Source organism: Aquarana catesbeiana, linkage group LG03 (genome assembly GCF_042186555.1).
Source record: "Aquarana catesbeiana isolate 2022-GZ linkage group LG03, ASM4218655v1, whole genome shotgun sequence".
Classification (NCBI taxonomy): Eukaryota; Metazoa; Chordata; class Amphibia; order Anura; family Ranidae; genus Aquarana; species Aquarana catesbeiana.
In genome coordinates, this window is record NC_133326.1 from 714,090,669 (window position 1) to 714,107,998 (window position 17,330).

General features: G+C 44.2%; 1 protein-coding gene across 1 annotated transcript; it reads right to left on the reverse strand.

Moving 5' to 3' along the window:
- Positions 1-10,413: 10,413 nt before the first annotated feature.
- On the reverse strand, positions 10,414-16,982 carry LOC141133671 (E3 ubiquitin-protein ligase TRIM39-like). Its single transcript, XM_073623168.1, has one exon. It carries the CDS (start codon positions 16,938-16,940, stop codon positions 15,366-15,368), a length of 1,575 nt encoding a protein of 524 aa, XP_073479269.1. The 5' UTR covers positions 16,941-16,982; the 3' UTR covers positions 10,414-15,365.
- Between the last annotated feature and the right edge of the window lie 348 nt (positions 16,983-17,330).

The following is a 17,330-nucleotide window of genomic DNA, read 5'->3' on the forward strand; positions in this document are numbered from 1 at the left end:
GCGATTTTAATTTAAACGGCGGTGACGTTTTTCTGTCTCGCTGGTCGTGACAGTCTCACTGCTGGTGCCTATGGGCATCTTCCTGCATACACCACTTTATCTTGTGCACGTACATCTGATGTATCGCAGTACATCTGCCATTTTTATGCACTTTATCTGTAATTTACATGCACTTTATGTACGAACTGGTGCAATGTATTTTTTATTTTAATTTTTTATTAAAACGTCCCTGGTTATCTGCACTACTGGAGTCCCCTTGTCTCTTTTTATGGTTTTTCCTTGCTTGGACACTGACCATACGGTCCTTCCTGGAACCACTCCATCTTCCTTGGGTATTATCTACTGCTGATGGGAAGCTAATGTTAAGAGCGATCTACAGGATATCGATTGCCGTTTCAACAGGATACCAACGTTGATCTACTAAGCCTGTTTTGACCCCCCTGAATAAGGGCGGTCGCAGGCTTTCTGGTAAGCCTTTATTGCTCTCTGGTGGTGGATGTCACTATTGATCACATCGCTGGATTGATTTTGCACCAATACATCTTTGGACTTTTTTCACTTTTTTCACTTATTTTGGATTTTTTTTCCCCTTTTTTTCATCATTCTTCTTTATTACAATGAACTTTTATAGATGATTATTTACACATTGATGGTTTTCAATATTATGGATTGTTTATAGTACTTACATCATCACTTTATTGTTGTTATTCATTTTTTAGTAATATTTATTTTTACTATTATTTACTCTGTTCTTGTCCAGCGCTGCACTGATTATTATCTACATCTAGTCTTGCCTTATATCGGGGTTATAGTGTTCAGCAGCAGGACCCAATTCACGTTTTTTCATCACTATTGATTATTTTTGCACTGAGCGCAGGTTTTTATTTATTTTGTAAACCATAATACCAGAGGCTGGGTTAGAAGCCTAAGGCACGTTGGGTCTCCGTAAAAAGAGATCTAGGGAGCTGGTAAGCGGCAACATTTCTCGTGGTGGAGGCACTTTCTGTACTGTACCCCTACACTTATCACCTCCTGTGTTGGAATTGCATGTCACTGATCATAGAAGAACTATAAGTCACCCCCCGGAGGACTGCCAATAATAGTGGACTTTTCATGTTGTTCATTTTGAGCGGACTTTATTACTTTGAATAATTTTCATCACATATAATATTTTTTCCTTTAATCTTTTGGTATAATTTTTTTCATTTTTTTGTTTGTGCACTTATCACTGGTGTTAGTGAATGATATTTCATATATGCACAATTGTATACCTATAACTTGCAAAGGTTTGGGTAGGGAATTCTAAATTAATTTATAGCGCAGCTTAATATTTGGTGTGTAGTTTTGAATGCATGTGTCTTGCATTTATTAGTTGCAGCTAGTTCTTAGTTTTTAAGTTGAATCTTATATAGTAATTTTGTTGGGATAGCGCAGTATAAACATTTTTGGAGTTATACAAACTGTACGGCTGAATTTGCATCGCAAAGACATCGCATGTGATCTGCACAGCAATGCGGTGCAAATCACATGTGATGTCTATCATGGCAATAGTGTGAACCCAGCCTAAAACAGGTAGAGAAGAGGCAACATAATGTGGGCGGGACTTACATATGCGTTCGCTTCTGCATTCGAGCACACGGGGACAGGGGCGCTTTAAAAAATTTTTTTTTTTTTTTTTATTGTTCATTTTACAATATTTATTTTAGTTTGACACTTTTTTCCCCCAAAAAAATTTTTTGATCACTTTTATTCCTATTACAAGGAATGTAAACATCCCTTGTAATAGGAATATGGCATGACTTTACAGTGAGATATGGGGTCAAAAAGACCCCACATCTCACCTCTGTGCCTGAAATAAAAAAAAAAAGATCCTGGCTTCGATCGTAGCGGTGAGTCGGTAGAAGCACCGGAGGGCGGCGGGAGGGGGGGAGTCCCCTCTCGCCTCCCGTAAGAATGATCAAGCAGTGTAACAGCCGCTATGATCATTCGTATGGTGTAGGGAATCGTCGGCTGAAAAAGCTGATATCTGAATGATGCCTGTAGCTGCACCCATCATTCAGATATCCCCGCACAAAGTCAAGGACGTCGTATGACGGCAGGCGGGAAGTGGTTAAAATGCTTTTTTTTTTAACACAAAGTTGTCCATTTATACAATATTTCTAACACATAGCATATTCATACCAAAAATGACACCCCAAAATAGATTCTCCTACTCCTCCTGAGTACGGCGATACCACATGTGTGAGACTTCCACAGCCTGGCCACATACAGAGGCAGAGTATGGCTGAGCATGGCTGGGTATTGCAGAGTATCGCCGAGTATGACTGGGTATGGCAGAGTATGGCTGGGTATCACCGAGTATTGCAGAGTATGGCTGGGTATTGCGGGGTATTGCAGAGTATGGCTGGGTATGGCAGAGTATTGCGGGTTATGGCAGAGTATTGCATATTTTTGCGGGGTATTGCAGAGCATGGCAGAGTATGGCAGAGTATGGCAGAGTATGGCTGGGTATCACTGAGTATTGCAGAGTATGGCTGGGTATTGCGGGATATTTCGGGGTATTGCAGGGTATGGCAGAGTATTACGGGGTATTTCAGGGTATGGCAGAGTATTGCGGGGTATTGCAGAGTATTGCGAGGCATTGCAGAGTATTGTGGGGTATTGCAGAGTATTGCGGAGTATGGCAGAGTATTGCGGGGTATTGCAGAGTATTGCGGGGTATTTCCGGGTATTGCAGGGTATGGCAGAGTATTGCGGGGTATTGCAGAGTATTGTGGGGTATTGCAGGGTATTTCGGGGTATTACAGGGTATGGCAGAGTATTGCGGGGTATTTTGGGGTATTGCAGGGTATGGCAGAGTATTGCAGGGTATTGCAGAGTATTGCGGGGTATTACAGGGTATGGCAGAGTATTGCAGGGCATTGCAGAGTATTGTTGGGTATTGCAGAGTATTGTGGGGTATTGTGGGGCATTGCAGAGTATTGTGGGGTATTGTGGGGCGTTGCAGAGTATTGTGGGGCATTGCAGAGGGCATTGCAGAGTATTGTGGGGCATTGCAGGGCATTGCAGAGTAGTGAGGGATGGCTGAGCATGGATGGATGGATGGCTGGATGTCTCTGTGCAGCGCTGTGGGCACTACAGATGCAGCCCACAGTGCTGCTACCATCCATTCATCCGTCCCCCTCTCTGCTCACAGGAGGGGAGGAGAGAAACCGGCGTCATGAGATCATTTGACGGAGCGATCACATGGTAAACGGCCGCGATTAGCGGCCATTTACCGAGATCCGACCCGGCGGTCACGGATGCTCTCGAGTGCACGCCCTAGGGGGCGCAGGAGAGCGGAATTCTGGGAGGACGTCCCTGGACGCCCTCCCAGAGTTAAGCAACCGCCCTGTAGCCTTCATTTGGCTATGGGCCGGTTGTTATGTGGTTAATATGTATTGTCATAATAGTCTCCCAGTGTTAGCGCCCCCGCAGCCCGCTCTAAAGAGCTGACTGGGACAGACTGACGCTGGTTGAGATCTGTTAGGTAGTGGAAAAGCTCCTTGGGGATGTAGAGAAGTGTTTGCGGAGTGGAGACATGTCCAGCAGCTAAGGGCCCCTGTGCGATGCACAGAACAATTGTCTGGTGGGGGTGTGTTCGCTCTGCAAAGACGGTTTAACGAGTGTGCGCTCGTGTCACCCCTGTGTGCCTGATCAACATATTTGTGGCTCCATGAGTGTGCACCTGCAGATAGCCTCCCATCCACAAGGAATGGTAGTACAGTAAAACCTTGGATTGTGAGCATAATTCGTTCCAGAAACATGCTTGTAATCCAAATCACTTGTATATCAAAGAAAATTTTCCCATAAGAAATAATACAAACTCAAATGATTTGTTCCACACCTATTGATTCATAGGTCCTTCAATTTATAGTCTATATAAAAATTTTATGGCAATATGACCAGGTTGTGTAACCATAAAATGTCAATCCACAAATGGAAGCCTCCACAAGGGGATTAGAAGCAAAATCCAGCAGGAGCTACAGAGTATTAAAGAGAAGAGAAGCGCCTCTAAGTGTAGCAATATGTTGCTAAATATTGCACCTTCATTAAATGTAATGGGGCGTACACACGGTCGGACTTTTCGTCTACAAAAGTCCGACAGCCTGTCCGACAGACTTTCGACGGACTTTTGACGGACTTTTGGCAGACTTGCGGCAGACTTTCTTACGAACGGACTTGCCTACATACGATCACACAAAAGTCCGACGGATTCGTACGTGATGACGTACACCGGACTAAAATAAGGAAGTTGATCGCCAGTAGCCAATAGCTGCCCTAGCGTGGGTTTTTGTCCGTCGGACTAGCATACAGACGAGCGGATTTCTGGGTCCGGTGTAGTTACGACGTAAAGATTTGAAGCATGTTTCAAATCTAAAGTCCATCAGATTTGAGGCTAGAAAAGTCCGCTGAAAGTCCGGGGAAGCCCACACACGATTGGATTGTCAGCCAGCTTTAGTCCGTCGGCGTCCGTCGGACTTTTGTAGACGAAAAGTCCGACCGTGTGTACACGGCATAACCATATTGCTACACTTAGTGGCGCCTCTCTTCTCTTTTATACTCAGTTGTGACATGACGATACTTGTATATCAAAACATCGCTTGTATATCAAGTCAAATTTTGTTAAAACATTTTGCTTGTCTTGCAAAACGCTCTCAAACTAAGTTACTCTCAAACCAAGGTTTTACTGTATAAGGATTCCTATCAGAGGAATTGCAGTCATCGTTCATTGGTTATTGTACAGTATATATTCATTTATCCCGTGTTACATCCTTATTTGTTCATTCACATACTGTGTTGTTACATCCTTATTTGGTCATGTCCTTATATGGTCATTTCCTGTGATGTCATTTTGTATTGAGGAAGTGATTGGCTATTGTAGCCATCGCTTCCTGTTTGTCATAGCTTTTGTGATGTTGGAAATAAAAGCAAGGGGGACTGCTAAGAAAGGCAGTCATGCTGAGATGAGGACGTAAGAATGTGGTAATGTCTGTTTACTGGGGAAAGGGGACTATGGGGAGACGTGGATCAAAAGGCTGCATTAAACCATTATGGTGGAAGGGCGCTTATTAGCGCAAGAGTGTAGTGGAATATCCACAACACCCCCCTTTCCACAATACATGTTGTCAGTCTTTTCGAAGCAAGCTCTCCTCTGCTGCAATACCATCACCCACATAATATTCAGCTGTAGGACGATGAAGCAGTTTCCTTCCTCCTTTCAGTAACAACAATAGAGGGCAGTGGCTCAGCTCAGGTCCTCCGTGCTGATATCAACTTCGGTTCTCTGCAGCTTTGTCCCTGCATAGGACACACATAGGCTGACTGTAGAGGTTAGCAGGAGGCTGACATGCGGGGGGCAGTGATTGCACACCCATAAGTTTTGTTTTTTCCTCTTGTCATTAGCAAAAAGCTGCATTTCTCTGCTCTGTGGAAACTGAAGGGCGCTTTACCCTCACTCCCCAGCGCTCTATACACAGAAGGAGGTTTTCTCCTTGGCTGTCCTCCTCTCTTCCGCCCACAGGTTACTATTAAGGATGAGCTCCGGCGTGTTCGCACACCCCAGTCAGCACTGCGCTGCGCTAATCTCAAGCAGTGAGACATTGTCCTGATGCACGGCTGCAGAGATCGGGAAATGTCTCACTGCCTGTGATTAGCGATCCACAGTGCCAAACTCCTGGTGGGCTCTGCACGTGGGCTGTGCAAACACGCCTGAGCTCCTCCTTAGTTGCTATTGGAGGGAAGAGAGAGCAGTCTCTTCCCTTTAGCAGCTATCAAGATTCCTGCTCTGCCTGATCGTAATGACACTACCGTCACTTTTGTAAGTGAGGCAACTTCAGAACAGTGCGGCTCCAGTGCACCCCTCCCCCTTCATGTAATACACTGCCCAGGGCACCCCCCCTTCTGCCCACCCCTTGTACTGGCCCTGGTCCCACATCCAGCTGCACAGCATCCACTTTGGATTAGTAGCGGTAGAAGCCTGACAGGTGGACTTCAGCCAGGCCCGGCTGTGTAGAAGAGGTTTGTCCCCCCTGCTCAGTCTGGGATGCCATGTTGGCAAAGGAGCGTGCAGATGCCTCCACAGGTCCCCGCAGGCCAGGAATGATTACTTCGGTATAGGGGGAAAATGGAGCCTCTTTCCCCATCCTTTAGTTGCCCCAGAGGATCAGCGTCACATGAGGGTGTCAGCAAGCTATCAGCGGGCGATATTGGAGCCGGATGGCAGGAGATTGGTCCTGTTTAACAGCAGAGCTCCAGCACAGACATCCACTCAGTGTGCCATCTTGGCCACGTCCCCATAGTTGTAGTTTTTGTAGTTATTATATTTTTTTGTCTTTGAATGTCTGAGATTGTTATCTGTTGTATTGTAACCAGAGATATGTGGGCCCCGTGCACTGTGTTGTTGTTTTCACTCTTGGCCAATGAGGTTCTGACTGGTCCAACTGGTTCTCCTTTCCTGTCGATGTAGGGGTGGTGCCTGGCCTGGTTTTTACTCCAGCGAGTGTATCGTCCCTTATGCAGGACACTGCAGACACCTTGCAGTTTATCTGCCATCCACTAGGTGTCACTGGGTTGACATCATGTGATGACAATATCCTGTATTGCCCATGGTGGCCAATGGATTGGACGTTGTCCGCTCTCCATGGCAACCCTTGTGAGACACTACACATGTGCTGTTTACGGCACATGTGCAGTACGGGATCGGGCACAGTGACGTCACCGGCGGGCTATATATAGGGGGATGGGCTCCCCTAAAATTGTTACAGACCCTCTGGCAGTGATATGTGATCTTTTGGACCTGTTGGTAAGATAGAAACTTTGTAGTTTTGTTTTAGGGGACTTACCTGAATAGGTCGATCAGCTGAATAGGTCGATCAGCTATATGTACCTTACCATGGTTGTCCTGTTTTTCAATTATAAGTTTCCCTCAACTTACTCTTATCTCTCAGTTTGTGAAACTATCAGCACATAAATTATACCCTTACATGTTTAATGGAATTACACTTATTCGCTCCACTGATGGCTGGAACATTATATGCTTATGATTATGACATCATTACCAGTACATCTAACCTCGGGGCTGCTGTCATGATGTGCTGATTCAGGCTGATTTTTGAGGTGAGCTATGAAGTCCATCTATAGAGCCCGAGATGCCCACAATTTTCGATAAGGGTTAATGATTACTAGTGTTGGGTGAACCTTTCAGGCCAAACATGAGTTCGGGCCAAACATTGGCTGTTCGCCCCATTCAGGGAACACCTGAATTTGAAGGATGTTCGGTGGGCGTTTGCACAGTGCATTTTGCACCCTGATTGGGCAAAGCTTTGCCCAATCAGGGTGCAATAAAAGCTGGTTGTTAAGGAGCAGGGCCTGGTACCTGGCCGCGGTGTCCTTAACAACTGATGAGTCATCAGCTGTCAATGAGCTTCCCCGCTGACAGCTGAATAAATAAAAAAACAAAAAACAAACAATTGCCGGTAAAAACATCGTAAACCCCCCTAAAGGGCCTGGTATGGAGTGGGGGGGACCCCATGCCATTTTATTATTTTTTTCCCAAAAGCCGGGTCCCAGGAATTGCTTTCTTTAGAAATGTCATTTTTGCTGCAGCAGGTTCTATACATGCTACAGATGCGCCACTTTAGAGGCAGACTAAGGGGACCCTCCGCAGGAATATGTATTTAAAGGAATTTTTCATTTTTATTGTTGCACTTTAAAAAATGTTTTTGCATTGATACATATCCCCCAGGGCAGTACCCGGCCCCCATATCCCTTTATGGCCAATTACTAGCATATAAGCCTTCAAAATGGGGACTTTTGATTTTTTCCTGTTCAGCTCCCATAGACTTCAATTGGGTTTCACCGTTTGGGTTAGAACTTTTCCCCTGTTCAGGAGTTCTGCTGCGAACTGAACCCAGGAGTGTTTGGCCCATCTCTAAGGATTTCTCTCTACTTATCTATATAGGTTTGGTTTCAACCAGCTAGTACTTTTGAAGGATTCCTATTTCTTTGATCACGCACTGCCAGTGTACAATATTTTAGGATCCTTACATCTCATTGGTGTGTATATAGAGTACTCTGTACACTATGTACAACGTCTGGTTGGCTACCCTTACAATGCTATAATATTATAAAATACGTATATCAAACAGAGCTTATCAGCCCTTGCCTTACCTGGCTTCCAAACTGATCGGGGAGACCACCATATGTGGCGTTCCCTTCCTGGATGGGTCTGTGTGAATTTTCGGGTGAGTGTTGCCCCCCTCCACTTCTCCTGTTTTCATTGGCCATATGAGTTTCTTGCCCAGTGCATGTGGTGATGCATTGCATATATGAATTTATTATGTGTGTGTATTTTGTGTGGACATGTGTGTTTTATCATACGTGTATACATGGGCACATACTGTATGTCTATACATGTTTTCTTGGTGTGCTATGATTTATGTCTTGTGCTCTGCAGATTATTACTCCTTTTAAAACTCCTGAGGAAGTGGTAACCCCGTGAAACATGTTGGCAGGAAGGCTGGACTAACATCTATTATAGGTTCCTTACATTTGTGGGGAATATATGAAGACATCCAGTCTTTAAAGGGGTTTAGTTCCCTTTACTTTTTTTATATTATTACATTTTGTCGCTGGTGTGTGATGTATTTATTAATGATTTTGTATAACTTTTGTAATAAACATAATGATTTTACACTGTATTTAGTGTTGTGAGTTCAACTTATACCAGAAGTGACCCCCAGACTCTGGTGAGTAGAATAATACAGTAGCTGATCAAAAGTGAGTGCCCCCCACCCCCTCCCCTCCAATCACCACAGCTAGCACCATTCCTATTTTCTATTGGCTGCAGTTAGTGTCCTCCCCCCTCTGCAGATCTCTGACATCTCTTCTGATCCTCCATGGGCTTTCATCACCCCATTTCATCTGATCCCCCCGTGTCCACTGATCCCCCTCCCCCCATGTGCTTCAAGGGGCATGTATATGTGCAGCTGCAGGGTGAGGAGTGTCTCCTCAGCTTATGATTGGCTGTCTGTGGTGCACCAACACACATGAGGATCGTTCACACTAGCAGATGGGCTCACTGCTTGAGCCCAAAACTGCTCCCCCTTCAGCTTCAGAGTCAGCAGTCAGGGGTGTACACATGTTGTGGCCATGAAGCAAAGCAGGTACCCCTTTATTGCATTCGGCAGATACCACCACCCACCAAACATGACCCATTCATAGATTTCATAGGATCTGGTTTCCATCACATGATTCTGATTGAAGCTTCCAGGTCGGTCGTGCCCAGAGGAACCCTTCCCTCTGGACTCTACAGTAGATGGGACACTCTACAACCACCCCATATCCATGTGCAATGCACACAGTTGCAGGGTGGTGGCATTGCTTTAAGGGGTTAAAACGGGTGATGAGGAGGTGAGATATTGTCAAACACCTCTGAAAAGTGATCTGAGTATGGACCACTTTTCGAAGGAGTGTCAGTCCCTGCCCCTAGTGTGAATGAGCCCTAAAGCTGGCCATACATGGATGGAAATTCAGCCGGTTCAGCGGGGATCGGCTCAATGTCATTCCGTGTGTGGCCATCCCTGCTCAGCAGAAGTCAATCGTTAGAATGATTTCTATAAAAGGGGCGTGTTGTAAAATTTTTCTCAATCCCAACTGGCTGCCGCCATTGGTCAGTGTAAGTCGCCTATTTACAGTTCTGTGTTCCTTCAATTCTCACTGGTTTACAAAAAAAAAACACAATTTAAAATTTACAAATATTTGTTATTTATTAGCTCAATACAGGTTCATGTTCTAGAATTAGAAGGAATTTTGTAAGTTATGTTGTATTTGTATCCACTAATAATGATTTTCCTGTATTTTCAGCAAAAATATTATTTTGATAAACATTTGTGAAATTATCATGTGACCTAAATCTAAAAATCGAATAAATCAAAAACCTAAAAATCAGTATAAGTGATACAATAATAAATCATTAGTTATAAAAGTGATCCCATAGAATTCTATTGGTGATCCATTCTATGGGGACACATTATATTAGGATCCATTATAAAAGTGATATAATATATGATATAATAATGTAGATACACTCATCAATCATACATGATGACAGCGATATATGATGAAAAAGAATGACACAATCTTCAAACGTATTATATTCTTATTTCTACTACGTATTGTAATCTTATATGATAGATAGATAGATAGATAGATAGATAGATAGATAGATAGATAGATAGATAGATAGATAGATAGATAGATAGATAGATAGATAGATAGATAGATAGACCACACTCCTCTTTATTGACAAATAGGAACATGTCATTCACTGTCACTCCAGTAACTGGAGAGATCTCCTACCCAATCACAGGGAGTGACAGAGGGAGAAACCTCACATTTATCAAAAATCTGCAGGGCACTGACTGAAGTCCCTCCCACTGCTTTATCCTATTGGCTGAATATTCTACCAATCCCACTACCCATCCCTGTGACATCACCAGTCTCTGGGCGGATTTCTCACTATTACTATTATTCCCTATTCCCCCCACACATCTTTATACAACCTTTATATACATATATCACAGCATGGAGGGGCTCAGTGAAGGTGGTGGTGAAGGTGTGGAGATGTCGGATCCGGTCACACAGATCATAAAAGGAGATCCGTCCGACCTCATAATCCAGATATATCCTGACTCTGTTACTGGGGATATTGGAGGGAAAAATCAGTATAAGTGATACAATAATAAATCATTAGTTATAAAAGTGATCCCATAGAATTCTATTGGTGATCCATTCTATGGGGACACATTATATTAGGATCCATTATAAAAGTGATATAATATATGATATAATAATGTAGATACACTTATCAATCATACATGATGACAGCGATATATGATGAAAAAGAATGACACAATCTTCAAACGTATTATATTCTTATTTCTACTACGTATTGTAATCTTATATGATAGATAGATAGATAGATAGATAGATAGATAGATAGATAGATAGATAGATAGATAGATAGATAGATAGATAGATAGATAGATAGATAGATAGATACTTAAAGGGCCATTACACCTCCATCTGTGCCTCCCATAAGTCATGTTACACTCTGCGCTCTGTCTCAGGTCCAGCACTCTATACAATGTCCCATCTCACTATACATAATGATCATGTACTGGGAGGAGCCATAGAAAATAATGCCCCACCCCTTACTGTAAGTAATGCAGCAGCCGTACACCCCTATAGAGTCTCCATGTACATCCACACTCAGAGCCGGGGAAGTGTACACTGTTATATTGCAGTCTATAAATAACAATAAGTACATCTCTCCAGGTAAACACTGCACCCCCAGATCAGTGCACCCCATCACCTCTTACCACTGAACATAGTCATACTGACTGAGGAACCTTCGGCCAGCCCAGAGGCGGGATAAAGAGACTCCACCCACTTTGTCCTTTCAGGGTAAAGTGGGAGGTTCTCTTGAAAACCCTCCAAACCCCCCTATATATTCTCCTTTGCTGTTCCCCAATATGTTGTTGCCCCATCAAAGCCTTTGCTAGGTTCCCAATTTCCCGGGTATGAGGGATCATGTGATCTTCTCCCAGCATACAATGCTCAGGCCTAAGCAGCCAATCACCAGACTTGTATACTGTCACATGAGGGAGGGGGAGGGGTGACATCAATCTTGTGTAAGCTCTGGCATATTCCAACATGAAATCTACATGGGGGGGATGGAGCATCAGAGGAGAGCAATTATGGGGTATATAAAGGGGTCGGGATGGGCCCTGAGTGGACAAGTGACAGAGTCTCTTTAAGACCATTTGGGGTCCCAAAACAATCTGACATACTTGGGTCTCAAAAAATAAATAAAGCCTCATATAGAATTCCTAGGTATTGAGACACACTTGAGGCCCCAGACAGACTCCTTTAGCACCCAAGGCAAAATGTCAAAGTGCCCCCCCATGAGCTGTGAACTATAATAGTATAGGTTGCAGGTTCTGCCATTTTTGTGCCCCCATCTTACTGAAGTATCCTCTTCTGTAGCTCTTTGGCCACCAGACCCTTGGAAATGTTTGGGGGCCCCAAACAATATTAGATTTTTCAGGCTTCAAGAGAATGTGACATATTTGGGCCTCCAGGGACTGGGGCATATTTGGGGAACCCTAGAGAATGTCACATACTTGTGTTCCCAAGTCATATGATATATTTGGGGCCCCTAGGCAATGTGATATTTTTGTGGCCTCCAGACAATGTCATATACAGTATTTGGGCCCCCGGCTTCCCTCGTAGGCTTTCAGAAAGATAAAGTAATAGATTAACCCCATGTTCTCCTTTTCCCATAATACATCTCTTCTTATTTAGCACAGTAGTGCAGAGTGTGAGACCCGGAGCAACCAATCAGATGTGTGACTGTTAGCAGCACTGTGATGTATACTGCTGTTCAGCATGTTCAGGGCCACAGAGGGGGTAGAACCGGCCCTCCTGTATGGGGTCTGGGCAGCTTTATGGTGCAGGCAGTTTAAAAAGTAGCTGATCACAGCTCAGAGCCCCCACCATCTCCCCCACAGTACAGATGGCTTTTCTTTCTCTCCTTTCCACCAGCTGCTGTGGGGGGAGCCACAGGGGTATCAGTTTCAGAGACTGGCCCCCCACTGCTCTGATCACCCCTCTCCTATCCACAATCCCCATTCCCCACAGCTCTAATCCCATGGTGGCCCTCTTCTCCCCACAGCTCTGTCAGCTTCTCCTCCTCTCTCTCCCGCTGGCTGTCAGCTGCTGTGGGCACACAGGAGGACCAGTAAATATGTCATATTTATCAGCCCCTTCTTTTTCTGAGTGAACACAGTGAGTGATTCATACAGATCACTTCTGTGTTCATTCATAATTGAAGTGTGTTTACTATGCTTCAGTTTGTGAATGAACAGAAAGCCTCTCTACAGAGCGCCTCCTGTTCATTCATTCTCTGCAGCTTCAGCTGCAGAGAAAGGATTGGAGATCTCTGTCCTCAATCTCTTCCTCTGTCTTAAAAGTGAGACATCAGCAGTCTGTTTAGACCCCTAATATTTCACCAAAGCCCCCCACTGCCTACAGCAATGTTCATTTTTTTTTTTTATAAAAAAAATAAATAAAAAAAAACATAATTAAGGGTTCATTCACACAAGTACTTTGGTCACATGAATAAGTAAGCTGTGTTCAGGGCCATACACCTGAACCCACACACCCATCCAGGTTGGGGGGGTCCCTGTGGCGTCCCTAGGGGGGGGCAGAGGGGGCCCTGACCCCCCCAACATTATGCTGTGCCCCACCATGTGCCCCCTCATACAAAAATTTTTTTTTTTTTTTTTTACAAAAAATCAATGTCTAAGAGGGAGAGAGCCCCCAGTCAGCTCCTGCAGGTGATTCCTCCCCCTCACTCTGCTTGCTGACACTGCATAATGCGAACACTCACACAACCAAGGCCGCCCAATCTGCTCCTTCCCTTGCATCCTCATTGGCAGGGAGAAGAGCGAGTTGCAGGAAGGACTCCACCAGGACTCTCAGTTACTGAAAAAACAGACTGATTTCTCCCATCCTTAGGACAGGAGAACCAGCCTGTAGATTCCAAGAGATGCCAGACCAGCGCTGTCAATAGCAGGGGCAGGACAGCAAGAGGAGGCTGGGGAACCCCACAGTGGCAGAACACCAGGGCCCAGAGGCAAGACAACCTTTGCAACCCTGATAGTTCTCCCACTGCTTTGGACCCTTATATTTTCTTGGTATGCTGGTGATATATATCTCTTGTTTTCTGCCACCCTGGGGGACCCCAATACAGTAGGAAGGGAGCTCACTGCAGAACATATGAAAGGGCCGTTGTGGGGTCATAGTAAAGGCCCCCAGGATATATATATCCTATTATATATATATATATATATATATATATATATATATATATATATATATATATATAATTGCATTTTATAGTTTCCCCCCTACTTTTGTCCCTGTCCCCCCATGTGCCCCCACTAAATATGAAAGTTGGAGACGCCACTGTCCCTGTCAGGTAATGTACGGGGCCCAATGATTTCTAACAGCAGCCCTGAGCGTGTTCTCCGCTCTCACCCTCTTTGGCTTCCCGTATATTCTACATATTACCAGCCTAATGTATGCCGTGTCTCTGTAAGGTATTGTCCTCTCTGGTGGGGAAGATGAGGGTGAGACCGGAGAACATGCTGCACAGCAATATACATCTCAGTGCTGATAACAGTGACACCAACACAATTATATTACTGATACATTCTATTAAAGTCTATGCCAAGCTAAGAGATGTTTTTTTATAGTTTTGGATGGAATGAGGGAGGATTAGAACTCCTGTTGGCTTTTTACTGTTATCTGGGGATTCCCCTCATTTCCTGTCCTGCTGACAACATTGTACCGGGCAGGAAGTGAGAGGAAATCAGCAAAGGGGACCCAGACATACATTTTTAGTAGAATAGGGGAAGGCTAGAGCCCCAGTCAGATTTTATTATAATTGTGGAGAGCTCTCCTCACTTCCTGCTTGGTAAAATCTTGTCACCGGGACAGGAAGTGAGGGGAAATCTCTTTATTGGAGATCTGGATAGCAGTAAAAACCTGACAAAGGTTCTAATTCTCCCCCACTCCATCCAAAACTAAGAAAAGAAAACATTATGGGTGGACATACACTTTAATGATACATCACATTTTATTGTCTTAGCAGAAAATCTCTAGATCCCTTCTTCATATATTTCCTCTGAGATTGTTACATTTCTTTTCATCTCTATTTAGTATAGATTGTATGGAATAGGAGGAGGAAAGAGAGGAGAGGTGACCCCATCCTATCCAATCACAGCGACCGTACTGCACCCCGCACAGAGTGACTGCATGTGGGGGAGGGGCAGAGTGTAGGGGGAGGGGCCAGAGGAGGAGATTGGTGATGTCACACACTGTGATAACTTTCTGTTTAATGATTACAATGAAAGTAATTGTCATGAGATAGATAGATAGATAGATAGATAGATAGATAGATAGATAGATAGATAGATAGATAGATAGATAGATAGATAGATAATTATATAGATAGGCCACACCCCTCTTTATTGACAAATAGGAACATGTCATTCACTGTCACTCCAGTAACTGGAGAGATCTCCTACCCAATCACAGGGAGTGACAGAGGGAGAAACCTCACATTTATCAAAAATCTGCAGGGCACTGACTGAAGTCCCTCCCACTGCTTTATCCTATTGGCTGAATATTCTACTAATCCCACTACCCATCCCTGTGACATCACCAGTCTCTGGGCGGATTTCTCACTATTACTATTATTCCCTATTCCCCCCACACATCTTTATATAACCTTTATATACCCATATCACAGCATGGAGGGGCTCAGTGAAGGTGGTGGTGAAGGTGTGGAGATGTCGGATCCGGTCACACAGATCATAAAAGGAGATCCGTCCGGCCTCATAATCCAGATATATCCTGACTCTGTTACTGGGGATATTGGAGGGAAAGGGGATCTTTTTACTGTCATGTCTCACCCCATACTGATTATTACATCTGATCAAACTCCAGGACTTTTTATTATATCCAATCCCTGACTGCCCTCCTATCCTGTCTATACTGGGGTAACACATCCCGACCATCCATTCTTTTGATGCCCCGACATCCACTTCCCAGTAATGTCTCCCTGAGGAGAAACTCCGACTGCTCAACACCTGATACCAATCCTGAAATCTCTCTGGTGTTTCTGGACGATTCTGTTTTCTATCTAACCTGGATACAGTTTTCCTGTCATCTGATATATAGAGATTATTATGAGCTGTGTTTACATCCAGTAATATGTCTGCAGCTCCTTGTATATAGAAGTATACATCTACCTCTGTTATTATATCAGATAATGTGTGTAATGTGTGTGATATCCCATCCACATCCAGACCCCCTCCATCATGGAGGAGTTCCTCATGTTTCTCTCTGTCCTCATTATCTCCATCCTCAGTATCACACAAGTCACCTGTGTCTGATTCCTGTAAGACAGTCAGTGGATCCGTCATGTTACACAGCTCCTCAATGTGACGCATCTTCCTGGACAGCTCCTCCTTCTTTATTTCCAGATCCCGGATGAAGATGGAGATCCGCTCTGCCCTCCCGGAGATTTCCCTCAGGATTCTCTTCTCTAGGTCCTCCAGACGTCTCCTGAGATCTCTAAACAGGGCAGTGACTCTCTCGGTGTCACCAGCTGCTTCTTCTTCTACTTTCCTCCTGTGTTCCTGCAGACTCTGGACTCTTTCCTCCGTCTCCTCTCTCTTTATCAGAAGTTTCTGAAGAACATTCCTCAGTGTCTCCTTCTTCTTCTCAGAAGCCTCATCCAGTGACTCCATCTCATGTCCTTTATGTCCTCCATTCATACAACAAGACACACAGATACAGGTCTCATCCTCAGTGCAGTAATACTCCAGGATCTTCTTATGGATGGAGCATTTCCTGCTCTCCATGGACAAGATGGGGTCAGTTAAGATGTGTTCTGGGGACTTTTTGTGGACTCTCAGGTGTTTATCACACAAAGAAACCTCACAGAGCAGACAGGATCTAACAGCAGGTATAGGATAGTCCACACAGTAAGTACAGAAGACCCCGGACTCCTCCTGATCTGGCTGAGCAGACAGGAAATTCCCCACTATGTTACGTAGTGTTATGTTCCTCTGCAGTGCAGGCCGATCCGGAAACTTCTCTTTGCATTCAGGACAGGAATATCCTCCAGACCCCCCCTGTGTATCCAGCACACGATCAATACAGACCCGGCAGAAGTTGTGTCCACATCTCAGGTTTACAGGATCTGTATAAATTTTCAGACAGACGGAACATTCCAGCTCAGCTCTCAGGTTAGCAGACGCCATCGCTGACAGTAGAAGAGAGGAATGAAAGTGAAAATCTCTGGGAAGAATGTAGTTGGGAGGGTCACTTCCTCCTACACAGGGGAGGCTGATCCAGATCAGTATTATTAACCACTTTTTGAGATTTGTTCTTTACAAGTTAAAAACAGTTTCTTTTTGCTAGAAAATTAATTAGATCCCCCAAACATTATCCTTTTTTTTTCTAACACCCTAGAGAATAAAATGCACTTTTTGTATTAAGAAATAAGACAACAGTAAAGTTAGCCCAATTTTTTTTATATTGTGAAAGATAATGTTACACCAGGCCTTAATACTGCCTTATCATTTAAACCATTTTTATAATTAACAATACCAAGTTGATAATACCGGATTGGACCTTCTGTGGGTACCCTA